This window comes from Perognathus longimembris, chromosome 11 (genome assembly GCF_023159225.1).
Source record: "Perognathus longimembris pacificus isolate PPM17 chromosome 11, ASM2315922v1, whole genome shotgun sequence".
Taxonomy (NCBI): Eukaryota; Metazoa; Chordata; class Mammalia; order Rodentia; family Heteromyidae; genus Perognathus; species Perognathus longimembris.
In genome coordinates this window covers 38,591,033-38,618,951 of record NC_063171.1, presented here as the reverse complement: position 1 = coordinate 38,618,951, position 27,919 = coordinate 38,591,033, and the positions used below count along the sequence as shown (strand labels likewise).

Here is a 27,919-nt window from a genome sequence, read left to right as displayed (position 1 = left end):
CAGAGGAGGAAGAAAATCACCTTGACTGGAGAGTGCATTTTTTTGGGGGGGGCGGGGGGGGTGCCAGTACTGGGGCATGAACTCAAGGTCTAGGGACTGTCCCTGAGCTTCTTTTTGCTCAAGAGCACCACACCTCTACTCTGGCTTCTTTATTGGGGGCTAGTTTAGCGGATATAAGAGTCTCACAGACTTTCCTGCCCAGGCTGGCTTTAAATCACAATCCTCAGATCTCAGCCTCCTGAGTAGGTGAGGTTATAGGTACCTGGCTCTGAGTGTTCATTCTTTTAGCAGGAAAGGGTGAGGCCTGAATGGGGAAACAAAGGTGATGGCTGTCACCACCGTCTTTGGTGATAGAGAAATTAGCTGCAGCACCAAGGGTGCCCTGGCTGGGGCATGGCTCAGGGAGTCATGTGATCCTCAAGAATGACCCAGTAGAGGCCCATGGGAGTTGCCTCACAGACCTCTGCCAAGATCCACAGGGCCTTCTCTCCCAGCTGGATCCCTGGACCTGCATCACCTGGAAGCTTGTTGGAAAAGCAGAACCTCAGGCTCCACACAGAGTCTCAGAGTCACAGTATCTGCATTTTCCCAGGAACCTCATGTGATCATTAGCACATCACAGTCCCCTGAAGCCCTTCTTTCTTGCCGAACAATTTTCTCCACCCCATATCCTTCTCTTTACTTCTTAGTCAAGGGAAAGGGGAGAAGCCTTCTGAATTTTGGGGTAGTTTATGGTGGATCTAATGCCAGTTTGCTTGCCCTCAGTTTCTCAGACATTCGTTCTTTCACTCAAAGTAATTGAGTCCCTCCTCTAGTCCAACATTCATCTGTCTCATCCAGGGTGCCCCTGACCTTGACTTTGCAGGCTTATATCTGGCAGACTGAGAAAGACCAGCGACCTAGGGTGTAAGATCTACTTACTTGGGTGGGTAGATAATTGGCATATGAGCCAAGGAAAGAAGTTATTCTGGAGTCAGGGGCTGACCTTAAGAGTTTCAGATGGAATTTCAAGAGAGGGCAAGACACAGTCCTGCTAGAGGAAGGTTGATAACTAGTCCACTGTTCTTTGGAATATGCGCTTTCCATTTTGCATAGGATGGCAGGAACTCCACCGGGCGGGTGGTAATTGAGAAATACACTCCTAAAAGCACAGTTGAGGGGCTGTCCTTGCTGAGGAACACCAGCAGCAATCACAGCTGAAGCCTACCAAAGAAGCCAGGAGATGTGATGCACCCTGTGCTGGGAACAACTTAGTAAAAATACCACCAGCATAGGGCTGTAGCCAGGGAAACAGGCCAGAGTCCAGCAGGGCTCTGGGCTCTCATCACACTGAGCGAGTGGGCATATGACACAAAGGCTTCTAGTGGCAGCCTGGGGCAGGTTAAATCCTCCCACTTTGGGAATCCTTCTGTCCCAGGGAGAGGTGTAGTGGTTGAGGCAGCAGCTGGGCGGGTGTGAGGGCGTCACTCCGGAGGCTGACTGTTGGGCCTGGAGGCTGGAGTGTACGCTGCCTTCACCTCCGTGTAGATGACAGGGGAGTTCTAGGAGGGAAAGAGCACTGGAGTGAGGTGCAGAGCTGATGGGCCCACATGGGAGGCCATGCAAGTCAGGATACTCACCTGGTTCGCAGGGACCGTGGGTTCCGAGGCCACTGTGGAAAGAAGAAGAGTATTCAGATGTGGAGACTGCCTGGAGCTGTCTGTCTCCATGCTGCGAGGCCTGCCTGGTTCCCTTAAGCCTCTTCCTGTCCAGCAACCATTCTATCCTGTCCCAGGGTTCACAGCACTGACTGGCATCACCTCACACTTGATCCTGCACTTGGAGCTGAGGGCTCTCAAAAGAAGAAAACCACACTTTGTTGTGTTTATGCTTTGATTTTAGATTCACATATGGATATGGAGAGACAAAGTAACTGGAGCAGGCTTTAAAAACCACTGTGGGGCTGGGAATATGGCCTAGTGGTAGAGTGCTTGCCTCGTATATATGAAGCACTGGGTTCGATTCCTCAGCACCACATATATAGAAAATGGCCAGAAGTGGCGCCGTGGCTTAAGTGGTAGAGTGCTAGCCTTAAGCATAAAGAAGCCAGGGACAGTGCTCAGGCCCTGAGTTCAAGGCCCAGGACTGGCTAAATAAATAAATAAAAATAAAGTAAAACCACTGTGGACAGAGTCCTGGATCTGCCCTGCCTTCCTTGGGCTGTGGGGCAAGTCACACAACTTCTCTTGCCTCAGTTACCTATACGATGATGGAAGCCAACACAGCATATGCCTATAGGTTGGTTGTGAAGATTATATATATGTAAACCTATGTATATATATCATCACAACAAATGTATCTTATACATGTGCATGTATGCCATACGCTTGTGTCTGTATAATTTCTGTCATCTGTTATGCATTGAACAATTGTGTTATTTTTCTCTCTCATCACATGCGTGAATGCCACAGTGTGTGTGTGTGTGTGTGTGTGTGTGTGTGTAGTTATGACTTCAGACAAATCATTGAAGGCCTCTGCCTGCCTCAGTGTCCTCATTTGTGAAGTAGGCTTAGCAGTGTTTACCTCAAAAAGAGTTGTAAGTTTGGATGAGCTGTTAGGTATTAGAGAGGTATTACCGAAAAAGAAATGGGATGCAAGCAACATAGTTCATTTGACTTTATACAAAAGGAATCAGAAGCTTAGGGACATGTACTAGCTAAAACCACCTGGCAATGTTTATAAAGCAGATTTAGAAAGAAAAGCCTGCCCCAAAGGACCCTGCTTCTCTTTCCTGCTCCTGGTAGCCAGGCCAGATTCCTCCTTGAGGCCCCTACAACAATGAAGATTGTTGACATAGACAGACTACCAGTTCACAGCATTGTCACAGCTGCGTAACACCGCTGCTTCCACACCATTTTCACATCTCTGCACACATTCACCATAATCCCATAACCCTCTGTGGGGTAGCTGGAATTATGTCCCTCCCCCAAAGATATCCACATCCTAATCAAGGAATCTGTGAATAGGTAACTTCAGATGCTTTTCAGATGTAAAGATGAGAGGGTGTGCGATTCTGTATTATCCATGTGAGTCCAATATGAATCCTTAAATTCAGAGAACAGTCACAGAGAAGAATAGTTACAATGTTGTGATTCTGCTGGCTTTGATGGCTGGTCACCAACCTGAGCTTTGCGGGTTGATTAACCTCACAAGCCAAGGGAAGTGGGTGACCTCTGTAAGCCAAAGAAGTCAAGAAACATATTAATTCTACAGTTCCAGAAAGACATGCCGAGAAGACTCCTGTCAAACTGTCTACCTATAGAACTGGAAGACAGTTTGTATTGTGCTACCGCATCAAGTTTATGGAAGTTTGTCGCAGCAACAACAGAAAACTAAAAAAAGGTAGAAAGGTCCTATTAGGCTGAATTTGTCTTTATCCAGATTTATGTGTTGATGCTCAAACCCTCAGTGTTACAGTATTTTTAGAATTTGGGCCCTAGAGATAATTAGGTCATAGTGAGACTGGTGCTCTTTTGAGACATGAGAGAATTGGTTTCCCTTCTGTGTAAGGATAATGCAAGAAGATACCTGTCATGGATGGGAGTGTGGGAGGGTCAAGTGGTAGAGCACTTGCCTGACAAATGTGAGGACCTGAGTTCAAATCCCAATATCATTCAATAAACCAATCAAGGACACTCTGTCTGTAAACTAGGGAGAGGACTTTCACTAAGAATCTAGCATCTTGATCTTGGATGTCCAGCTTCCAGAGCTGTAAGCAATAAATGCTTGTTCTTTAAGATTCAATGTGTAGTAGTCTATCATGGCAGCTGAGCTGAGAGACTGGGGAATGATATGAAAATTTCCTTTTACAAATGGAGACGCTGGAGCTTGGAGGGGTGAAGGGACTTCCCAAGGTGATGATTTTGTTATGCAGGTGGTACTGAGGCTGTCCACATAGAACAGAGAACACAATATTGTATAGGGGCTTTCAGATCAATTTGAAGCAATGTAGGCAAAAGTTAAGAAGCCCCAAGAACTTGGTGAGGAACAGCTCTATTCCTCATTGGTCCAGACCTGCTAAGGAGATAGAGTTGAGATTCATCCAGAAGAGAGACTTCCCCAGGTCTTACCTGCATGTGTGTTTTTCTTGGTGCGCCATACTTCTGAGTAAACCACATCTCCTCCTGGAGAATTCAAAACCACATCTCCTCCTGGAGGATTCAAAACCACATCTCCTCCTGGAGGATTCACTTAGAGAGAAGTTGGAGTTTCAGAAGATGCTAAGGTATTTGCGTGTTGTCTCCCCTACTTCCTCCTCCTCCACTTAAACCCACTCTGTGGCCCTTGACAATCCAGAGGGCTCTTGGTCCTCACCATTGCTGTACACTGGTTGCAGTTCTGCCCAGCCTGGCACATTGAAGTAGGTGGGTTCTTGGGGGCCTGAGTCTGAATGGCTCCTGTGAGATACAAAACATTGATGCCTGATCAAGTAGTTAGAGTGACCACATTAAGCTAGCAAGGTCTTCATTACAGAGTGATTGACAAGCCTGAAAATATAGATAACAAATGATCTATGAGTACTGTATTAGATTAGTAATGTTTTTAGATGTTATGGCCACCTGCTATGCAATAAGCACTGTCTGTGCTAATGCCTAGACTTTATTTAGGCATTAAATTTATATTTAGTTCTCTGCTGTCACCATTTTACACATGAAAAATGAAAATTTAAGGAAAGACTCTGTGTGTGTGTGTGTGTGTGTGTGTGTGTGCTGGTACTGATCTTGAATTCGGACTGGGCATGTTCCTTAGCTTTATTTGCTCAAGATTGGCATTCTACCTCTTGAGCTACCCCTCTACTTATGGCCTTTTTCTAGTTAATTAGAAATGAGACTCACAGATTTTCCTGCTCAGGCTATCTTTGAACCACAATCCTCAGATCTCAGCCTCCTGAATATCTAGGTAACAGGCATGAGCCATTGGTGCCTGCTTAAGAAAAGACTTTTTTTTTTTTGGCCAGTCCTGGGCTGTTGGGGTCAGCTGTGCCTTTAAGGGGCCACTGCTGACCTTGGCCTGTTCCTCCCCTTCCTCCTTTGGCAGGAAGAGAAGGCCCTGCTCCTGGGGCAGCACGTGTGTAATGGAGGACACCCCAGAAACCCAATCCTTGGGGGGCTGGGCCTCCGCCCCCCAAAGGAGGTCCCCTGACATCACTTGATGGACAGCCCTCTGTGACCAATCTGCAATCCCTCTCTTGTGCCTGCCCTCAGGGGTATATCTGGGGGGCTCCTCATTTGAATAAACAGAAGCCCTAGAGGTTTTCTCCAGGGGCCCACGCATCCGTGTCTTCCTTGGCGGGTTTGGGGCACCCTGCGACCACACGCTACCGAGGGCAAATGTGGCCATAGCTCCCATGTGAGAGCGATAAAGGACCACCCAGGAAGGGGCGGACAAGCCCTTCCCCCCCCCAAGCGGAGGGGAAGTAGAGAGAGTCCAACACTGGGCCTTGGACTCAGGTCCTGAGCACCGTCCCTGACTTCTTCCCGCTCAAGGCTAGCACTCTGCCACCTGAGCCACGGCGCCCCTTCTGGCCGTTTTCCATATATGTGGTGCTGGGGAATTGAACTGAGAGCTTCATGTGTAGGAGGCAAGCACTCTTGCCACTAGGCCATATTCCCAGCCCAAGAAAAGACTTTTAACATAACCTTACATATAAGGAGGTAAGGTTCCAGACTTAAGAAAACCATGTAATCATAAAGGGAGAGAGCTAAGAGGGATCCAAGATGGTGGCATCTTCACTGGCCCCACATTTTGCTGGCAGAGTGACCTCTCTGTGTGGCCAAAGTGCATGACTCCATCTTATTGGCTGTCATCACAACTGGCTTTGACTGGCTTGACTATGTCCAGAATGTTCCAGGCCAATGAAACTGTATCATCTCAAATACACAGATGGATTCAGTGGCCATAGTGGTCACTTGTACAACCAAGCCAACAATGGTGCAAGGATGCAAGTTAATAAGTGAAAACCAATGAACACTTGATATGATAAGAAGGACTATGTAGCTAGGGGAGAAAGTCCTGGGAATTGTCTTGAACTATCATCCCAAGGAAGCTGGGGTACCATCCATCTCTACAACATATAATAGAAACTGGACTTTTTGTGATAATTGGATTCTATTCCATTTTCTTCCCCTTTGGAAATCGCATTAACTATATTGATATACTACCAAGGTCTTACCTGGTAGGGTCAGAGGCAGGCACTTCACCTGCAACGAAAAGCACAGGGGCATTAGATTCCAGAAAATCAGACGGCACAGTTCTAGGAGACTCAGATCACTACCAGATGCTATTACTGAAGTCTCAATCCTTTGCTATGCCCAAGGGAGGAGGTAGAAGGGACAACAACTACTTAACTACTGACCCCAACCTCCAGAAGAGTAATAGTTACAGTCTTTTAACCTGGAGGTTTAAAGGCAATGTCCTTTGGTCAGAGTACTTCATATCCATGTATGAAAATATAATAATGAAGCCATAAAAAGCAAGCACAAGGCCTTGAGGGATTTTTTTTCTAAAGCCTGATAAATTATATTCTTGGCTTTCTACATGTGTTTATTGCTATGACATATATCTATATCCTATACATATATATGTCATATGCATATATATCACATACAAATACATATCCATAATATCCATATTATTTAAAAAGTCACTACAGTTTTATCTGAATTGCTATTCATATATATGTACTCATTTGTTCTTTATAGTAATTTTGTAATAAACTCATTATAAAAAAGGAAAAAATGTTAAAAAAAAAAGGGAAGAGAGAGCATAGGAGAGTCATAGAGTGACTTTTTGATCAAAGTACATTATATGCATGTATAGAAATGTCACAATGGAAGGCCTTTGTAAAATTATTACATGCTAATAAAAGAAATGAGGATAAAAAAGGAGGATTCAATAGCTGCAGGCAGGAATATTGATTTAGAAATCAGTAAGTTTGGTTTATGCTTTTACTTCTGTTTCTCAATCTTCCCCCTCCCATTTCTTTCTTTCTTCTTTTCTTTTTTTTTTTTACTAGGGTGATCCACTGCCATTCATGATGTTGGACAAATGACATCTCTTTAGAGCATGTTCTCTCCAACCTTTTCCTCGGAGGGATCCGGAAGGAAAGGTGTGTGTGTGTGTGTGTGTGTGTGTGTGTGTGTGTGTGTGTGTGACAGGAGAGGAGGTGCTCCAGAGAGTCTGGGGGATGGGAGCAGATCCTACAGTCAGCACAAGCTGAGGGGATGGAGCTGAAAGAGGCATGGGTCAAGCTAAGGTGTTCTAGGGTGCCACCCACCTGCTTTTCTTGAGATCCAACAATAGAGCAGCAGTGCTCCAGCAGCCAGGACCACCATGCAGAGCATCGCCCCAGTGAGTCCTGCAGCTACAGAACCTCTTCTGTCTCCCGGCAGCCCTGAGGGGAAGACCCCATACATGAACCCCAGGGAAAGACGTGAGGTCTTGAACTGCTCTGAGTCCTAAAGCTGATGTCAGAGGGGGGGGGGGAGAAAGAGCCAGAGAGGAAGGAGAGAGAGAGAGAGAGAAGAGAGAGAGAGAGAGAGAGAGAGAGAGAGAGAGAGAGAGAGAGGGGAGGGGGAGGGGGAAAGAAGGAAAGGGGAGAGGCAGAGGAAGAGAAGGTGGGAGAGAGAGAGGAAAAATGAGGGTGAGGAGAGAGACTAGATGAGCAGGACTCCTGAGTCTCAGCAGGAGCTGCTGTGGCACAGTAAATGGCTCCTATTGGCGTGAAGAAGCTTGCCTGTGTGTCAGAGGCAAGGCTGAGAGTCAGGATGGATGGCAGCCAGTGAGAAGGGGCAGGCAGCTGATGAGCTCTAAACTCAGGGTACTCTGTGCCATGCTCCCTACTCCCCCATTGCTACAGAAACACTTTAATACAACAGTATAGAGAGCAACCGGCTCTCGGCTTACTTGTCCTGCAGAAGCACTAGATAAGCATCATGAAGATCACCAGTGTTCTTAGAGAAAATATTTGGTTCCTATCTGTGGCCTAGGCATAGGAAACATACCTGTGATGAAGAGTGTCACCTTGTCACTCTGCTGAGCCCACAGGCTGTTGTTGGCCTCACAGGAGTAGTTTCCAGAATGTTCTTCAGTCACGGAAAAGTTGAAGACTGCTCCTCCACCTGAAGGGGCTGAGCTATTCCCCAGAGTGATATTCTCATAATAAAACTGGTACAGGATGGGGGGCGAACCTCGCAGGGCTTCACAGAGGAGCTCCACCACGTCTCCCACCACAACTTGGGCCCTGGGCTTCCTGAGGGTCAGGACAGGCTGGGACACTGGAACTGAGAGAAAAAAACACCCCAAAACTTTAGTGGTCATTTCTGCTTCTAACATATTTGTAAAGAAGAAAAAAAATAGTATAAGCAAATGAAATAAATCAGCTCTCAATCCTGGAAAATGGTTGAAAACACAAAGGACAGATAAAATGAATCACTTTGACCTACAAAAAGTTTTCATGTGCAACAATAGTCAATAGAGAAGTTTTTTAAAAAGGTATATATGAATCACTGAGAACTTCCAACAGTTCATACATTTATCAAAGGAATGTCAACCTTGTGATTAATTAAATAAGTATAAATGATAGCAACTGTAAAATAGTATTCCTTTTCCTTCTCACCAGTTTAAACAGATTAATAACACTGATGAGGTTGTGCATACTCCTAGGTGGGAATGAGAATTTAAGACACTTCCTGAACATAGCAATTTGGTGATATATACCTAACTTATAAAAGACACAAACTTGGACTCCCCCAAACCAACTTCTAAGACTGTATCCTGCACAGAGATTGCACAGAAGCTGTATTATGGAGGTGCAGCTTGGGATCTCAGTACTGGGAGAGATCAGTTCTGAAATCAAGTCACCTCATGGATGCAGGCACAGCTACCAGAGTCAACTTGAGTAGGCTGGGGCGAGAGCTAACTTGTCCCTGTGCCTTACGACACCCAGGGGATCAACCAAGAGGAGTCAATACTCCTAGCCTGTATTTTGCTTTGTGGTGACTCAGAAGGTATTTGCATACAATGCACGGTCTGTACATCCTATTTCTGGGATGTATTCCAGGGGCAGGAAGAATCAGCTTTTCTTTACATACACCCTTTATTTGACTCCATATTCCCTCTCTACAAAACTCATGCATTTCTAGGTCAAGAGATGACCAGGATTTCTATGTAGTGTGATTTTCCTACTTTATGGATGAAGAAATTGAAGTCAATAGGAAAGATACTTGCTTGAGGTCATTCAGCTTAGCTAGCTTCAAAGTTAAATTTAGAACATTCATCTCAACCGCTGTATTCCAGGTTTACCTAAAAGGGATTTAGAGGTTTGGCCTGGACTAGGTCATCACCATACAGATTCAGAGCTCACAAGAGCAGTTTCCCTTTGGTTATTTCATTTAATAGCCATAAGTGACAGCTTAGAGGACAGAGAACTTTGACTGGATGAAGGTCATCCTCATTCCATGCTATCTTCTTTTCATTCTCTGCCCTCCTCACCTGTGCCTCTGCCTTTGAAGATCACAGAGTGCCTCTCCTTAAATATGCCTTAAATGCCTATAGCTAGTATTAAAATATAGTATATAGGTAACAATTTTTTTCTAGCAATGGAGGGTGCTTATGAGTAGAGGCTTGCTAGGAGCCTTGCAAGAAAGTAGCTGCTATTCATGGAGGCAGCACAACTCGTATTTAAACATACTCCGGTTTCTCTTTTATGTCACAATTTTCACATCAGAAAATTGTCTATATTCTAAAAAAATTCTTCCTATTATTTACATTGGGGGATTAAAAAAAAATCAGAATTCAAAAGTTGTGTTGCTGGGGAAGCACAAGTTCCTGAAAGGGCATCACAGGTAAGACTGCACTTGCAGACAGGACTAAGCTGGATTGTCATTCTAGAAAGCAGCTCCCAGGAGCACTGCTGCTTCATTCTCAGCTGTTAGGAAGAGAAGACACGCCACTCTTGTACTCCTGCTGCTGCTGCTGCTGCTGCAGCTAGTGGGAGGGCCAACTCACCTATAACTTTGATTGTCACCACCTCACTCTTCTGGGCTCCCAGGACATTACTGGCCTCACAAGAATAGTTTCCAGAATGTTCCTCCGTCAGAAAGAGGTTGAAGGATGCTCCTCCAGAGGGCGGCGAGCTGCTTCTCAGAGTGACATTCTCGTGGTAAAATTGGTATAGGATTGGAGGTGAGCCTTTCAGGGCTTCACAGTGAAGCTCTATCATGTCTCCCTCCACGGCCTGGGCCCTGGGCATCCTGAGAATGAGGCCAGGGTGGGACACTGGGACTAAGGGAGGAAAGACAGTTATCAGCTCCTGCTGTTTGATGTGTTCCTCCACACTAAAGACACTTCGAATGGGAGATGTTTTTCTAAGTTTGTGATGTCTTGTGATACTATTTAGAACTCATCTATGATTTATTCAGTTCTTAGGAAAAGAGACTATGTAGTGTATGTATATATATGTAGTGTATATATATATATATGAATACATGTAGTGTTTGTACATATAGAGATAGACAGAGATATTGGAGTAATTATATATGTAAATTTAAAGCACAGCTTACACTGAAACTGAAGCATTTGAGAGAAAGAGAAGTTGCTTCAATAGAAAATGAAGAACAGGAGACACCTATTGTATACTTAGTCATGGGTATAACTGAGTCAGAAATGAGGTCTGCGAGAGGACTGAGAATTGATCACTATATGTGCTTGGTTTCATACTCATTCATTTAAAATTAGCAAATAATAAGTCCCAATAACTGATCTGAATGGTGGGAATTCGGTGATCAGAAAGACATAGAATCTGTTCTTATAGAGCCTACCATCTTGAAGAAAAAGTAGAAAGCAACAAAATAAAAACACAAATAGACTTAGATAGATAATAGTTATAAAATAAAAGACAGGGTTCTATGAAATATACAACACTGGGAACTGATTACATAGGGATTCATCAAGAGAAGCATCTTCATGAAGTGACATTTAAGATTAACCCGGTGAAGAGGAAAGGGAAGAGGTTGGCAGGCAGGCAAGTAATATGTGCAAAGGCCCAGCTGAGAAGAACTTGAACACCACTGAGTTATTGGAATGAGATGGCAGCAGTAGTAATAGAAAAGGGTCCAAAGAGTAGACTGGATAGCTAGGCAGGGCTGCATAAAATAGGCTGTGTGTTTTATCTTTTCCACGAAGTAATGGAAAGATCATTTTTGACCACAGCAAAATCCTCTGCCAGGGATGGAAGTGAGTTAGATGGGTATTTAAGTGATATTGAACTAGTTAAAAATAACAGTGGATTTAACCAGGATAGTAACAATAGAGATAGAAAAAGATCTAAGAAGTATGTAGGAAGTAAAATCAATAGGACTGGATGTGAGCAGTGAGGGAGAGAGATGTCAATGGATGCCCTTTGTTTTCTGTTGTGTATATTTGGATGGCGTGAGGGATCTTTCACAGAGAGAGGGTCACTTGGGAAAGACAGGACTGAGAGGAAGGTCAAGAGTTCGGTGCAATAGATGTTTAGGTTGGTGAAGTTTTGAGAAATATGAGTGGTGTGCCCAGGTACTCAGGTGGGAATGTTCTTTTAAAGATGAAAGTGTCAGAATCACTAGAGATGACAGCACCTCTTATATATGATACATGTAGGATCAAAGCTCTGGAACATGCCAGTGCTTAAAGATGATCTGTAAAATGAGGATCCAGAAAAGAAGACTGAGAAAGAGTTGTCAGAAGAGAGAAAAGCCAGAAGTGATAGAGTCATTGAAGCCAAGGAAAGGATAGCTTTACAAAAGAAGGAATGATTTTTTTTTAAAGGAATACTTTGGAGAAATCAAGTAAGGTGAGGATTGGAAAGTAGCCATTGGATCTAAATACATTGGAATTGTTGGTGACCATTGTGAGATCATTTTGATGGAGAGACTAGAAGAATCTAATAGATTAGAACCCAGTTAGTAATGAGAAAATGAAGACAACTTGGGTAGTGGACTCTGCTCAGAAGTTTAGTTATGAGAGAGCAGTGGTTGGAATCAAAGGAAGATGCAAGTTGCTCAGTGCGTGAGATGAGGATAAGTTTTTTTTTTTTTTTTTTTATATCTCTTTGTCATAGAAGATGGGGCTGGTAATATGGCCTAGTGGTAGAGTGCTTGCTTTGCATACATGAAGCCTTGGGTTCATATATAGAAAAAGCCATAAGTGGCGCTGTGGCTTAAGACCTAGTGTGCTTCAGCAAAAAGAAGCCAGGAAGTCATAGAAGAAATGCAGCATATTAAATGCCAATATAGTGATGTTAGAAGTAGAGCTATGTTGAGAGCCATAGAATATAAAAGGCTGTAATTATCTTCTGAGAAAGGCCTGAGGCATGGCTCAAGTGATAGAACACTTGCCTAGCACAAGCACAAGACCCTGAGTTCAAATATCTATATTGCCAGTTCCTGAAGATTCAGGGAAAAATGGAATAGAGAGATTAGAGGATCTGAGATGTGCCCTGACACAGGGGACAGAATCTCTTCTCCAAACCTTAGGAAGGGGAAGGTTGGTTTATTAGGCTAGATCCAGAGATACTGAAATTGGTGCTGGGAGTCAAGGTGGTATTGTTTGTTTTGTCTGTTGAATTAGGGCCAGAGGTTCCATTGAGGTAGGAGAACAATAGCGATAGGAGTGTTAAAGCAAATTGAAAGGTAAGAGGTGGTAATCAGATTACAAGCACTTATAGAGTCATTGTGGAGATGGAGTTGTGGGCCTATGTGGGAGTGTATATGGAGGGGTGGTGGTTGGGTCCCACAAATGGATGCTGCAGTCATGAGATGATGACAGCACGTGGAACAGAGGGGAAGGCTGTTGAGTCAGGTGCAGAAGCCTGCACTGATAGTGGGCACTGCTGTGTGGTCAGGCTGTGAACAGTGGGACACAGTGATACTGCTGAATAGTATGAAAGCAAGAGAATGAGGTTCGGACATCTTCCATAAATGGTCCTCAGTGGAAATCCAAGCCTCTCGGGCAGAGGGAGAAACGTGTGAGCCGGTAAAGGACTGTGTTGGTCTTTATATTGGATGACAGAAAACTGTTGCTCAGTCTCCTTCTGAACTGAGACACACTGAACTTCATACAGCTTGAACTCAGGACCTGGGCACTGCCCATGAGCTTTTTCGCTCAAGGCTAGTGCTCTACCACGGTGCCACTTCTGTTTTTCTGGTGGTTAATTGGAAATAAGCGTCTTATGGTCTTGCTTGCCTCGGCTGGCTTTGAGCAGTGATCCTCAGATCTCAGCCTCCAGAGTAGCTAGGATGACAGGCCTGAGCCACTGGCACCCAGCTTTCATTTCTTATTGATCACGAATGACCAGAATATGGTTTGTACTTTGAAACTACTACTCCTATGTTAGGGAATTTGAGGCTGAAATGGCTGAAGGGTGCTATCAAAGGCAAGCTGCCATTGCAGCATGTAAAACCTAACTCCACAGGGGAGGGTGCGCAGGCAGCAGGCCTGCCACTATGTGGTAGACCCGGCCGCTCTTAAGAGCCTGAGTTCCACCCTGACTTTGGATGGTGGGTGTAGCATGATCCTGGTGCTGCACATACCTGTGACTTTGAGTGTTATTGTGTCACTGTGCTGGGCCTCCCCGCCATTGTTAGCTTTGCAGAGGTAATTTCCAGAATGTTCTGCAGTCAAGGAGAGGTTGAAGGATGCTCCTCCTCCAGAGGGGGCGGAACTGTTCCCCAGGATGATGTTCTCATGATAAAACTGGTACAGGATCGGGGGAGAGCCTCTCAAGGCCTCACAGTGAAGTTCAATCACGTCCCCCACCACAGCCTGGGCCCTCGGGGTCCTGAGAGTGAGGACAGGGCGGGACACTGGAACTGATGAAGGAAATGGGTTAGTTGATGCCAGTTTGTGTGTGTGTGATTTTGAAAATCGAAAACAGCTCCTACTTCACAAGTAACCGAACACAACAGAATTTTATAGAGTAATTTGAGTGTAATAACATTTATCTTTTGATGTGCATATTCAAGTTTGACATGTTTTTTTAAAAACAGTATCATTGAGTTTTTTGTCTTTAGTTTGGCTTCCCTCTCTCCTTCCCTTCCTCCCTCTCTCCCTCCCTCCCTCCCTCCCTCCCTCCCTCCCTCCCTTCCTCCCTTCCTCCCTCCCTCCCTCCCTCCCTCCCTTCCATCTTGTTTCTTTTTTTGTCAGTTGTGAGGCCAGTCCTGGGCCTTGGACTCAGGGCCTGAGCACTGTCCCTGGCTTCTTCCCGCTCAAGGCCAGCACTCTGCCACTTGAGCCACAGCGCCGCTTCTGGCCGTTTTCCATATATGTGGTGCTGGGGAATCGAACCTAGGGCCTCGTGTATCCGAGGCAGGCACTCTTGCCACTAGGCTATATCCCCAGCCCCAGTTGTGAGGCTTGTACACGGAGCTTGGGCACATTCCCTGAGCTCTTCAGCTCAAGGCTAGCACTCTACCACTTGAGCCACAGAGCCACTTCCTATTTTCTGGTGGTTAATTGGAGATGAGTCTCAAGGACTTTCCTGCCCAGGCTGGCTTTGAACTGTGATCCTCAGATCTCAGCCTCCTGAGTAGCTAGGAATACAGGCATGAGCCACCGGTTCCCAGCCATATTACACTTCTTGCATTTATTTCTGTGTTTTCTAATTTGCATTTTGTATTTTTTCTCAGACTGAGTCTTCATTAGTTGACAGTGCTAATAGGTTTCTTACTGTTTAAAATTTAGATTATACTCTGAAATAGCTTTGTTATTAATTTCTCCTAAGTTCTCCTAGATCATTCATGTGATCTCTTATTATATCGTCACATCTTCATTTGTCAATGTTAACTCATTTTTTAATATTTAAATTTACTTCAATTATACTGAGAATATTTAGAATTTTTTTGTTTTCTAGAGCAATTTTTCCTTTCAAAAGGGTCATGTGTTCTTCATATATATTTACTTTTAATTTACACATATGTATGTATATATATAACAGTATAGTATAATATTTCAGTGTATTTATATGATGTGTAATAGTCACATCAGGGTAATAGTCACATCAGGGTAATAGTCACATCAGGGTAATTGTTTTATTCATTACCTTCAACGGTTGTTGTTTCTTTGTGTTGAGAACATTCCAAATTCTGTCTACTAGCTATTTTGAAATGCATAATGAAGTGTGTTAACCATTGTTATCGTATTGATAAGCTATCTGACATTTGTCCTTTCTACTTGCACCCTGTTCCTATTAACCACCTGTCTCCATCCCCTGCATCCCTCCCTCGCCTCTGATAACCACTATTCTGTTCTCTAATTTTACAAGATCAACTTATTTATCTTCTACATATAAATGATAACATGAAGTATTTGTCTTTCTGTGCTTGACTTATTTCACTTAATATAGTTTCCTTAATTTGTCTGCTTTTACTTACTTTTGGAGTCTTATTTAAAAAATGGAATCCTACCAAATTATAAAGCTTCAGCATAGCAAAGGAAACAATAAACAGAACTAAGAGACAAGAGACAACTCTGCAAACTACTTATCTGACAAGGGACTGGTATACAAAGTAGATAAGGAGTTCAAACAACTCAATAGTCAAAAACAAATAATTCAATTAAAACTAGGGAAATAATCTGAGTAGCCTTTCTTTTTCAAAAGGAAGATGTATGAATAGCCAACAAGTATATAAAAATGCTCATGAATCATTAACAAAATGCAAATCAAACAACAACTCAATTTCTCAGCTCAGTTAGAATGGTGATTATACTTATATACAGAAGTTGGCAAAGATACAGAAAAAAGAAAATTCTCATGCACTCTCGGTGGAATGTAAATAAGTGCAGTTATTATGGAAAGTGAAGTAGAGGTTCCTCAAGAAAAACTAGGTATAGAACTCTAATATGATGTAACTAGCCCACTTGTACGTATGTGTCCAAAGGAAAGGAAGTTGACATGGCAAAGAGAATTCCCTCTACAATTTTAAATGGAGGTATGCAAAGCTTATTACAGCATACACAGTTTTTTGCTTTTTAACTCTCATCCCTTGAATGAACTTACAATGCAGGGTCTGATATTTACTGTTGGAATAGTGTGTGTGTGTGTGTGTGTGTGTGTGTGTGTGTGTGTGTGTGTGTGTGAGCAATTTGTTCAGGAATCACAGGACTGTCAATAGACTCAAGATCTTTCTGTGCCCTTGGATTGGATCCCACCCCTTCAAATAACACAGATTTTTCCTCCAGGAAGTCTGTCTGATTCCCAGTAAAACTTTCCAGCTCACAGACAACTTGCTTGCTAGGTTGGGAGTTCTGATGAGCTGGTGTTATAAGAAGATGCAAAGACCACTGTTTTCTCTCACTCTTCACTTCTCATCTCACCTCAGCACCTTTTTTGTTCATTTGAATTACAGAGGCTGGCTGAAGTCCTGCCTTATGTCACGCACAGGGATGTGGAGAGACCTAGACTGGTGATGTCTTGTTTTCCCAGTTTACTGACAGAAAAGAACCAGAAGTAAAGGGGTTTTAAATACTGTTAAAAGCTAGGAGATAATAAAATATTAGAGTAAAGGATGCATGAAGCTTGGGAACTCCTACTCCAGAGTTTATTGAGTGTCAGTATAAGCAGGTTTTGAGAATACATTATATTCTAGAGTATCTTTTCTTCCATCAATCTGGCTTCAAAACAATCTTTCCCATTTTTTTCTCCCTGGATAGTCTTCTAACAATGTCATACTCACGGTGTCACCTGAGCCTGTATTCTTGTGATATGAAATAGTCTGACGTGCCAGACTTGAGATTTTTTTTTTAAGCCATAACCATCCTGTTGCTCTGGAAAGAAAGCAGGATATTTATACTCTTACAACAAAGGTCTCAGTGTGAACAGAGGCAATTTTGCTCCTCAATTGGCACCTTGGTGATAGTTACACTGGTAACCATGAGTTATACAACTAGGATTTGTATTCTTTCCTGAATCTATGCCATACTTCTAAAAATGCCTTCTGCTAATTAAAGAAGAAGAAAAATCAGTTTAAAAGGAATAATGAAAACATGGAAACAACCTATATGGCTATCAAGAATGGATTTGTAAAATAGATTATGATATATGGGTAAGGTGACATATCCTGTACGGCCATTACAATGAATGAATATGTACCTCCACCCGCATGTTTACCATCCTGGAGAGCTGTGCACAGCACATGATGAAAGGCAAAATGACAGGTAGAGAATCATGGCACATGCATCAAACAATCAACATCCCCACACAATGGAACTAGGTAGAGGCCTTCTTGGGAGAAAGTTCATCCAATGGATTTTGACCAATATCAAGTACTGGCCAGAACCCAGGGCTTACCAGTGACAAAGAGGCTCACAGCTTCACTGCGCAGGATCCTCAGATGATTTTTAGCTGTGCAATAGTACTTTCCAGAATGCTCTGCGGTCAGAGAGAAGCTGAAGGCTGCTCCTCCTGTAGAGGAGGTTGTGCCTCTCCCCAGGGGGACATCCTCATGGTAGAACTGGTACCAGATGGGTGGAGAGCCTTCCTGGGCTTCACAGTGCAGTGTTGCCATGTCTCTCTCCACAGCATTGGCCTTAGCAGTGCTGAGGGTGAGGACAGGCTGAGACACAGGGACTGTGGGAAAGGAAATCAGCCACCAGTTAGTTCTGCCTTTCTGTAGATTTCCATTCTTGATCTCTTCTGGTCTTGATGGCAGCCTAGCAACTTCCTGAGCTTCTGGAATTAGCTCTGACTTGTCCCTACCATGCTGTTCTTTTGTATCCTGTTCCTTTCCCGTCAGACTTCTAGCTCCTTTCTTCCGGATGCCCCTTGTTGAGGTGATCACTTCCAGACCGAATTCTTCCCTTCTAGTCTTTGACTCGTGCTTGGCAGGTTATTCAGACCATTGAATCATTGGTAACTCATTGGGTCTTCATATTAGTGAATCCCTCACTGCCTAGGGTCTTCCCTAAGGATCCTCAAGTGTGGTTTGACAACCTATTCCTTGGGTGACACTTGGCACTTTGGTCACTGGCTTGCTGGCAAAGTTGTTGGCTTCACAGGAGTTTACCCCAGTATTGGGTATACTCATTGGGTATTTCTTACCAGGGACCTCCTAAACTTTGTTTCTGAGGACAGGTAAATCTTTGCTCATGCTGCTTGTCTCTTTTGTACCAGGAGACTTTGATGGGCCTTGAGACCCCTTCTACTGAGTAGAAGAACACAAACTCCTGCCCTTCAGACACCAACCCTAGGGCCAGAAATGTGTTGGCCCAAACTCCTAAATAAATTAAAATGACACACAGGGGACTCTCAACTGTGAGTGGCTTTGTAGATGGAAAAGAGCCACCGGGTATGGAGGGTAAAATCTTCTGATCTCCTGTGGGAAGTTGGCCTGGGGAAGATTTAAGCTTGCTCTCCTGAAGAAGGAGGTCTGGATAACCTTTTTTTTTTTTTTTTTTTTGCTAGATCTGACCTGAAACTACCATCTTCCCAATCGCTATCTCCTGGCATTAAAGGCATAATTGATATTACAGGTGTGAGCCACTGCACCTGGCTCTTTAACAAGCACTTCTTCTGTAGATGTCAGATGGTAAAGGAGATGAGGTCAGATAGTCTCCATTAAATTGGATAATCTGTGATGGGTATGAGGGTTTATGACAGTGTCTTTTGAGTTATTCTCAGGTCTTAGGGTGATAACAGAGAAGGAGGGGCTATGGATGGAGTTCCATCAATTGTGTTGAGGAAGAGGCTAGAAATTGTTGTGTTCCAATTGTTGGAAACTTGCTTCCCACCTTGTGTGAATTGTTCTTCCTTAAACCAATGACAAAAACATCTGTTTCCAGCCAGGTACCAGTGGGCTCAGGCCTATAATCCTAGCTACTCAGGAGGCTGAGATCTGAAGATTGAGGTTTGAAGCCAGCCTGGGCGGAAAGGTCTATGAGACTCTTATCTCCAATTAGCCACCCAAAATGGAGGTGTAGCTTAGGTGGTAGAGCAACAGTCTTGAACTAAAAAGCTAAGGGAGAACATAAGACTCTGACTTCAAGTCCCAGTATCTGCATAAGAAAACACCTGTTTCCCTTAACAGTGTTTTTTTTTTCTTTAGGAATAGGAATACATTTATGGGACATGTTATCACCTTCAGCATCTCCTCCCCACTCAGCAAAGTAGATACTTCAAACTGTGAGTCCCTTTCTAATGCTCAAATAGACTTCCTGTGAAGTGAGACAGACCAAATTAAATCAGGTAGAACCTTTGGACATTGGTTAACCATCCTGCTTGAGAGTGCACACAATTTTAGGAATTTAGGACAAAGCAATATCCCTGGGGACATTAAGTTTGAAGCATCCTCCAGCTGTTTGTCCTTTGGTTTTTCTTGTCTTTCAGCCTAGATGCAGGACTCCCCCCTCCCTCCTGCAAATGTCAGTATCTATGGATACTCACTTTGCACAGGAATTTGGAATTGATGGCTGGTTTTCCGAATACGGGAACTCTCTGTCACTGCCTGGCATGTGTAAGACCTTGAATCTCCTTTCCTTATGGCAGGAATGTGATACTCCCGGGATCTGGTGCAGCCTTGCCCCAGGACCCTGTTATTTTTCAAGAAGCAGAACTTCAGCTGGACATTTGATTTTTGTGGAGAGAGCTGGGTGTCACAGGTGAGGGTCACTGGGCTTCCGTCTGTGGGCTGGGAAGGTCTGGCGAGTAGCACAGGTCTTGGAAACAGTTCTAGGGGAAGAGTCACAACAGTCCCCCCCAGAGCAATGAGGTTTAGTCTGGCTCTGGAGAAAACCATAGTTTACCTTCAACACCAGCAAGTAGAGTTATGGCACCAACATCGACCAAAAACAGGCAAGAAAGGGATGCCACTTCTTTTGTTTCTCATTTTGGCCAGTACTGGGCTTAAACTTAGGGCCTGGGGGCTGTCCCTTAGATTTTATGCTCAAGGCTAGAGCGCTATCACTTGAGCCATAGCTCTACTTCTGACATTTTGGTGGTTAATTGGAGATAAGAGTCTCGTGGACTTTCCTACCTAGGCTGGGTTTGAACTTTGATCTTCAGATCTCAGCCTCCTGAGTAGTCAGGCATGAGCCACCAAGGCCCAGCCAAGGGACACCATTTCTTGTTTCTAACATTCTTCAGCCCGAAGGTCTGCTGCCCTTTCTCTTTCTGGTGTTCCAGTCTACCATTTTCTTCCTGTCCTATCTCTACAACCTCATGTCCTTTCTCTCCTTTTGTCTAACCCCCTCATAAAATAATGAAAGCTTTACCTTGGACTTGGATTTTGACCTTGTTGGAAGAAGCATGGTATTTATCATGTCGGTTAGTACAGTGATATTCACCATTGTGTTTCAGATCTGCATGTTGAATTTGGTAGTCATTGCCTTCATGAGGTAATTTTTTGTTATTCTTGTAAAATGTGATAGTACCCAGTTCTGTTTGTTTCCTTGCTTGGCATTTTAAAACCACAGAATCCCTTTCAAATACCTCAAATGGAGCCAGTAGGATCAGCTGAGCTGTAGGAAACACAAGAGCAATATTTGGTTCATCACATTGTTGTTTCTTCTCCCTTTTCATTATTATGCCAATTAGACTCTGTGTGCGTGTGTGTGTGCGCGCGCGCGTGTGCAAGTCCTGAGGCTTGAACCCAGGGCCTGGAAGTTGCTCTACCTGGAAGCACTCTACCACTTGAGCCACAGTTCTACTTCTGGCTTTTAGTGGTTAATTGGAGATACAAGTCTTGTGGACTTTCTTGCTTGGACTGGCTTTGAACCACAGCCCTCAGATTTCAGCCTCCTAAGTAACTAGGATTATAGGCATGACCTATCAGTGTCTAACTTTTAATTAGGCTTTATAGGAAAAGAGGATTTGGAGAAATGACTCTTATTATTACTTCTTTTTCTTCTGATGTTCCAAATGAACATAAGTACTTTGAGAAAAGTTGGAAAGCAGAAAGGTAAGTACTTATTATCCTACATCCAGTAATTGTTTTTCTTTTTGACTTTTTTTTGGAGGGGGGGGTGGTTACAGCATTGGGGCTTGTGAACTAAAGGCCAGGGCACTGTCTCCCAGTGTTTTTGCTCAGGGGTGTTCTACCACTTGACCCACAGTTCCACTTTTGTGTTTTTCTTGTTGTTGTAGTTGTTAATTGAAGATAAGATTCTCACAGACTTTGCTGCCCTGGCTGGATTTAAACAGCAATCCTCAGATCTTGGCCTCCTACATAATTATGATTGACCATAGGTATGAGTTACAGGTGCTTGCTTCCTGTAATTTTTTTGCCAGTCCTGGGGCTTGAACTTGGGGCCTAGGCACCGTGCCTGAGCTAGCCTTTTACCACTTGAGCCACAGTGCCATTTCCAGCTTTTTCTGTGTATGTGGTTCTGAGGAATCAAACCCAGGGCTTCATGCATGCTAGGCAAGCACTCTACCACTAAGCCACATTCTCAGCCCCATAATTTTGACCCATATTTTAATTTTTCTCTTCTATATTCACATGTGTGAGTCTGTGTATTTCTTCCTTTTTTTTTTTAAGGGAATAGGAATGGCATGGTTTACCTTTCACTGAATATGCTATGATATTTAACTAGATAGGTTACTAGTTTCATTTCTGACTGATTTTCAATGGCCATGAAGTTTTCTTCAACAGAAATAACAGGGTTTATGTAATGAATCTTCTTTTCTTGCTCAGTTCTTTTTTCATCCACATTTGGAGAAAATATAAGGGGAATTTTTAGATAAAAAACTGAGTATTCATGTGCCAGTGGCTCACATTTATAAACCTAGCCACTCAAGAGGCTTGAAGCCAGCAAGGGCAGAAAAGTCTTATACTCATATCTCCAAATAAACAGCAAAGTCAGAAGTTGAGCTAAGACTCAAGTGGCAGAGCACTAATGCACTAGCCTTTAGTGCAAAAGCTGAGGGACATTTCTCAGGCCCTGGTTCAAACTCCAGCAGCAGCATGCACACGTGCGCGCACACACACACACACACACACACAAAGCTTATTTTTCGTCCTCTTTGTTACTACACTGCTTCTTTGTTCATTAAAGGGTATTATAACAGGGATTGCATTACTCAATTTTGAAACAGGTGCTTTTATGAAAATAAAAGCAATACCTTTCCTCTTTCTCCTTCTTATTATATGTATATCAATCTGTCTTATCTGTATAATCCATCTCTATCAATAAATATGAAATATTCTCATAGTACTTATTTTTCTAATTAGTAAACTGACTTGAAATAATACATTTTAATGTACAGTTTTAATGATTCAGGAACAATTCAAATAAGTTGCTTCTCTAAGTTTTCTTTTTGCATGAGTAGCTTGTAAAAGCTGCAGATTCTTGGGCCTTTACAGATTTTGACACAGTAAATATAGGATTGTCTCCAAGCATCTGCATAGTTAAAAAGCTACCCAAGCTTTGTGACTCAGATTATAAGACTTGAAGGAGGATGGGTGTAGAAGGCATTAATCTTCTCTGTAGAAATGATAGTCCTTAGCTTCTATAACTGTTAGCTAGTCTATGACCAGTATGTCCTTCTAGATGGACTACTTAGAGCAATTACCCACTGGGCTGAATAAACTTTGTCCAAATAATTTAAGTTTTCTTCATTTTTATGTTCAAACTCGAGAAGCAAATTCTGTTTCCTGTCTGGTTTTATGCAGAGCTTTTGAACTGCCTCCTTGTATGTAGAACCACAGAGGAGAATAAAACTGTTCATCCACGTGTTGTTCAAAGCGAATACTGGTAACAGCTACAGAGAAAACGGGAATGAAATGATTTAGAAAGGTTTTCATTTCTTTTACTTCCATCTCACCTTTGGAAAAATCCAAGTGCACAGATACACTTGGAGGTAAGTTGTCAGCTTGGCATTTGAAGTCTCCAGATGTCTGGACCTCAAGTGTCTTTGCTGTACTGTACTTTAGTAGTTGAGACCCATTGTACCATTTTACGTAATGTGTCAGGAAGCCAGATTTGTGGCAATACAGAGTCACTGTCTTTCCTACAAAGTGATTGGTCCATGGAGGGTATACGGAAATCACTGATTTGGATGCATTTGCTGAGGAGGAGAGAGAAATGAGTCTGAGGCAGAGGTATCCAGAGTCTCAGCTGCAGAGGGTCCAGTGGGAAAGACTGCCTTTGGACAGTCCTGGAGAGGTTCAAGGCTGCCTGTCAGCTGGCAGGCCTCCCCTCCTCTAGGAGAGAGTGGGAGCCGAGGGATGATAATGAGCAAAATGATTTCCAGGGGACTAGACTAGCAGGATTCCTTGAGATGTCAATGGTTAGTTGGCTAATTCTGGAAGTGTTCCTGCCATCTTGCTGAGCTGGCAAACTCACCGGGGCTTATAGAAGCATTTCTAGATTGCATTTTCTCTAAAATAATACATTATTTTATCTTAAGATTTTAGCACCAAAAAAGCTTGAGGGGTCAACTTGCCTACTTGCTCTGTTTTATAGGTGATAATTGAAATGACCAGGGCAAAAATTATCATAGCTAATTGTAGCAGAGCAGGGAATAGAGCAGATCATCAGCTGGAATCTAGAGGGATCAAGACAATGGAGAAAGAAACAGAGAAGCTGATGTTGGGTGAGTAGAGCAGTTATAGAAAATGCCTGCTACTCATACGTTCCCCCAAATTCAAGACACTCTCTGACCCCTAAAAACCCATAGTAAGTAAAAACTAAGGAAATGTGGGAGACAGTTAACTTTTTGTTGGATACTCTTTTGTTCTCCATTCACTTCCTTTAGGACTTTGCTCCTAAAAGAGGATGCAATGCCCCCAATGGTATATACCTAGTGTGATGTTGTCAGGGGGAATTTTCCAGCCTCCCGATTGGAGGGGATTCCCTTCAGAGCCTGAATGTTTACCACAGAGAGGAAGATGTCCTGCCTGGCTAAGGGTGGTCCATCTGCAGTAGGAGTAAGTGCAGGGCCTATGAAGGCCAGGGGCTGCCAGAAGTTCACTCAACACCTCACCCATGGAGGGTCAGAGGGTAAAATAAAGATATTCTAGCTCTGTGTGTGTGTGGGGGGGGGGTGGAATTCCAAAAGCACTGACATCACCTTTACAGCTCTGCTTGCCTTGACAAGAAAATGAGAGGTATTAGGGATCCTCTGGCAGTCACGCAAATATTTTAAATTAGGGAGATGCCTTTATCTCAAAACACTGAAGAGCAAAACAAATAAACAAACAAAAACAATGGCAAGGGTACTCACTAAATTGTTCTCTGACCGATTGTCCAGTGACAGGACCTGCAAAAATAAATGAACAAGTAAAACAAGGAGCCAGAAATGCACACACATTTTTTGTCTATTTATTACATATTTCATTATAAATTCACTTCTAAAATGTTAACAGTTAATCAAATATGCTCTATATGGCCTCTAAATATAGTCTGTATATACTAAGGTATATGTAGTATATGTGTGCGTGTGTGTGTGTGTATGTGTATGTGTATCTAGACTTTTAAGATAAAAACTAAATGGTATTTACTAGCAACAAGTTGACTGGTGGGGGAAACAAAAACACAAAACCAAGCATTATAATTATACTACAGTGACATAATCATACACTGTAATTCAGCTAGTTAGTGAAATAATAAAAGTACATGGGGGTATCATGGGCGTCAAGGTATAACTCAAGCCACTGTGGAGAGAGAGAGAAAGAGAGAGAGAGAGATTATTATTATTATTTTTTTTTTTTTGGCCAGTCCTGGGCCTTGGACTCAGGGCCTGGGCCTTGGACTCAGGGCCTGAGCACTGTCCCTGGCTTCTTCCTGCTCAAGGCTAGCACTCCGCCACTTGAGCCACAGCGCCGCTTCTGGCCGTTTTCTGTATATGTGGTGCTGGGGAATCGAACCTAGGGCCTCGTGTATCTGAGGCAGGCACTCTTGCCACTAGGCTATATCCCCAGCCCCCGAGAGAGAGATTATTGAAGGGTCAGGTGGACTATGGGAGGTACCTGAAGGAACATGATGCTTGAGTACTATGAACAAGAAAGAACATGGGAGTTGGCCAGATGAGGGTTAGTGTTTGTATGTAGCAAAGACCTTGGGGAGGGTATTCAAGATAGGAAGGACATAGAAGTAAAGAAATATTATTGGTGCTCAGGGAGTGTGTGTGTGTGTGTGTGTGTGTGTGTGTGTGTGTGTATACACATCTGGAAAGGTAGGAAGTGGTGGGTAGTAAAATTATAGAGGATTATAAGGCCCAAGTGAGTAGCTTTGATTTTATCATAAAATCCATGGGGAGCCATTGAGAGGTTTCAAAGGAATATGGGAATTAGAATTTGAAGCCTAGATGGCATGCTCTCTGGCAGAGGGCAGCCTTTGATGGGGCAAAATGTGAGGCATCTTGGAAAGCAATGTGAGAGTTGGTGATATTTCATTTTCTTCATAAGATTCAGCTGGGATGATCTGAATTGGTTGATTACTTGTTCATTTTGATCACTTTCCCCTGTGAAGTGGGGATTTGTCTCTACCAAATGACACTGTAGAACCTACTATGCTACTTGGCATGTAAGAGACATCCATTAAATATTTATTGAATAATACATTAATTAAAGACCTAGGTGAGTGATAGAGATAGGTGAACACAGATTTGAGAAATGAGCAATGAAGACACAGAGGAAGCAAAGTTGGCAGGGACAGATTTAGTTCTTTAATTCAACAGAAATGTCTGGAATGCCAGTCAAATGCCAAGACCAGACAAGGGAAATCCAGCCATGAGTGACAGATGCTTCATTCCTGCCCACATAAAACTTCATGGAAAAGTTGCAGAAGCCCTAGTGTTTCTATTGAGAACAGAATCATTCACAGTTACCTAAATATTTTAGTCACCATGGGTTGTTTTTTTTTTGCCACTCCTGCTTGAACTCAGGGCCTGAGCACTGTCCCTGGCTTCTTTTTGCTCAAGGCTAGCACTCTACCACTTGAGCCACAGCGCCACTTCTGGCTTTTTCTATATATGTGCTGCTGAGGAATTGAACCTGGGGCTTCATGTATATGAGGCGAGCACTCTTCCGCTAGGCCATTTTCCCAGCTCTTTTGCATTGTTTTAAATGAAGCTAGTATTTTTCTGAGCACTTCCTATGTGGTATGCATTTATATACATTATTTCATGTAATCTTGCCAATCACTATGAGGTAAGTATACCATTACTCATCCTTTAAGTAGCCAGTATGTGTCAGGATAGAGGTAGAACTTTTTTCTTTTTGCCAGTACTGGGGCTCGAATTCAAGGCCTAGACATTGTCCCTTAGCTTTTTTGTTCAAAGCTGGTGCGCTATTACTTGAGCCACAGTTCTACTTTTGGCTTTTGGAAGTGTCTTATGGACTCTTCTGCCCAAGCTGGCTTTGAATAGAAACCCTCAGATCTCAACCTCCTGAGTAGCTAGGATTAAAGGTGTGAGCCATCAGCCCCCAGCTAGCATAGAGTTTTGAACTCAGATTTTATTTGAGCCCAAAGCACATGCTCTTGCCATTCCCCATCCTGCTCCTCTGTGTTGAGCCACACTAGAATGCACTTTTATTTCTGAAATAATAGACCATGCGTCCTGTGGCTGTGGAGCTCTCTCTTCTTACATCACGTTCGTCCTTTCCCTTTTCCCTCCTTCCAGGCTTCACGAAGCCTTTATTAACTGGTTGTGGTAGCTTATGTTTGTCTATGCCATCTATTGGTGACTTTGCCTGGATAATTACTTCACTAGGATAGATTTTACATAGTCTTGCTTGCTCCCATCTATAGCTGAGCACAGAAATGGGGCCTCCCATGATCTCCCATCTGGTATGGTGCTGTGCATATAAACATTTTGCTGAACAAATGAATAAAAATATTTAATTCTAATATTTTAACCTTGGCCAAACAGTGGAATGGATTTGGAGATATGGATTGATGGAAACCTATGCACAACCATGGGCACAAGGAGAATGTTACCGCTGCAGGTTTTGTCTTATTTTGCCTGCTACCTCTCTGTGTCTATCCACTGGACCTACTGTGTTCTAGATCAGCCAATTGCAGCTGCAATTTTTGCAGAAGGAGACATCTTCCACATCTTCCTATATCCAGGACCCAAACCTGGCCTTGTCATAAAGGGGATAAATGTGTCTCCAGTACAGAGAGGAGAAAGGCTCTTGTCAGGATAAAGCACTATCAATCAAGCTGGGCACTACTGGCTCATGCCTGTAATCCTAGCTACTCAGGAGGCTGGATCTGAGGATTGCAGTTCCAAGCCAGCTCTGTAAATGAAGTCAACGAGACTCTTAACTCCAGTTAACCACCAAAAAGCTGCATGACTACCTGAGCTGTGGCTCAAGTTTGTAGAGTGCTAGCTTTGAGGGGGAAAAAGAAAGCTCAGAGACAGCACCCAGGCCCTGAGTCAAAGCCCCAGGATACAAACAACAATAACAACAGCAATCCAGAACAAAAAACACTATCAACCAGCAGGCATGACCATTTTCTTGGCTTTGTGAAGTATTTGTGGAAATTGTAACTGAAACCTTGGTTGCTGTGGTTTTTTTCTCCCAGCTGTGACTGTTATCTTTGGGTTCAAGAGAGGAAGTCTTGAGCTGCACAGAAAAGCTAGAAAATAGTACCAATGTAAGTAGGAAAGAGCAAGGGCTGGGCTCCAGGAAAGGGCAAAGCCTTTCTTGGTGGAGAGAGAGGTTTCCCAACTCCCCTCGGTCCATGCCGAATCATGTACTCACCCAGGACCAGTAAAACTGCCCACTGCAGCATGAGGACCAGAATCGCCCAGAACGGAGGCCAAAGCGATGTTGTCTCAGGAACAGCAGTTTTTAAGTCTTGATGTTACAAATCAGCTCACACCAGCCACAAGGAATGTAACTGCTTTTTTTTTTTTTTTAGAAGAACAAAATATATTGGTGAATCAGAAAAAAAAAGGGGA

At 43.3% G+C, this 27,919-nt stretch overlaps 1 protein-coding gene across 2 annotated transcripts; it reads right to left on the bottom strand.

Moving 5' to 3' along the window:
- Positions 1 to 132: 132 nt before the first annotated feature.
- On the bottom strand, positions 133 to 27,919 carry Fcrl5 (Fc receptor like 5). Of its 2 annotated transcripts, XM_048357376.1 has the most exons (15): positions 27,720 to 27,919; positions 24,233 to 24,268; positions 22,832 to 23,074; positions 20,281 to 20,526; positions 19,454 to 19,738; positions 17,363 to 17,641; positions 13,608 to 13,886; positions 10,048 to 10,323; positions 8,043 to 8,321; positions 7,316 to 7,432; positions 6,212 to 6,239; positions 4,354 to 4,436; positions 4,110 to 4,175; positions 1,620 to 1,651; positions 133 to 1,541 (listed from the first exon to the last, which is right to left on the bottom strand). In XM_048357376.1, exons 1-15 carry the CDS (start codon positions 27,748 to 27,750, stop codon positions 1,464 to 1,466), a joined length of 2,358 nt encoding a protein of 785 aa, XP_048213333.1. In that variant the 5' UTR covers positions 27,751 to 27,919; the 3' UTR covers positions 133 to 1,463. The 2 variants fall into 2 exon arrangements, with proteins under 2 accessions (XP_048213333.1, XP_048213334.1); XM_048357377.1 differs by lacking the exon at positions 22,832 to 23,074 and having other exon boundaries at positions 27,720 to 27,918.

Excerpts from the sequence above, each read along its gene's own strand:
- Fcrl5 (XM_048357376.1), bottom strand. The coding sequence starts at position 27,750 with ATGCTGCAGTGGGCAGTTTTACTGGTCCTGG. Across the intron at positions 19,739-20,280 it reads GGTCAAAATCCAAGTCCAAG|AACTGTTTCCAAGACCTGTG; the intron begins GTAAAGCTTTCA and ends CTCTTCCCCTAG. Across the intron at positions 17,642-19,453 it reads ATTCCAAATTCCTGTGCAAA|TCCCTGTGTCTCAGCCTGTC; the intron begins GTGAGTATCCAT and ends CCTTTCCCACAG.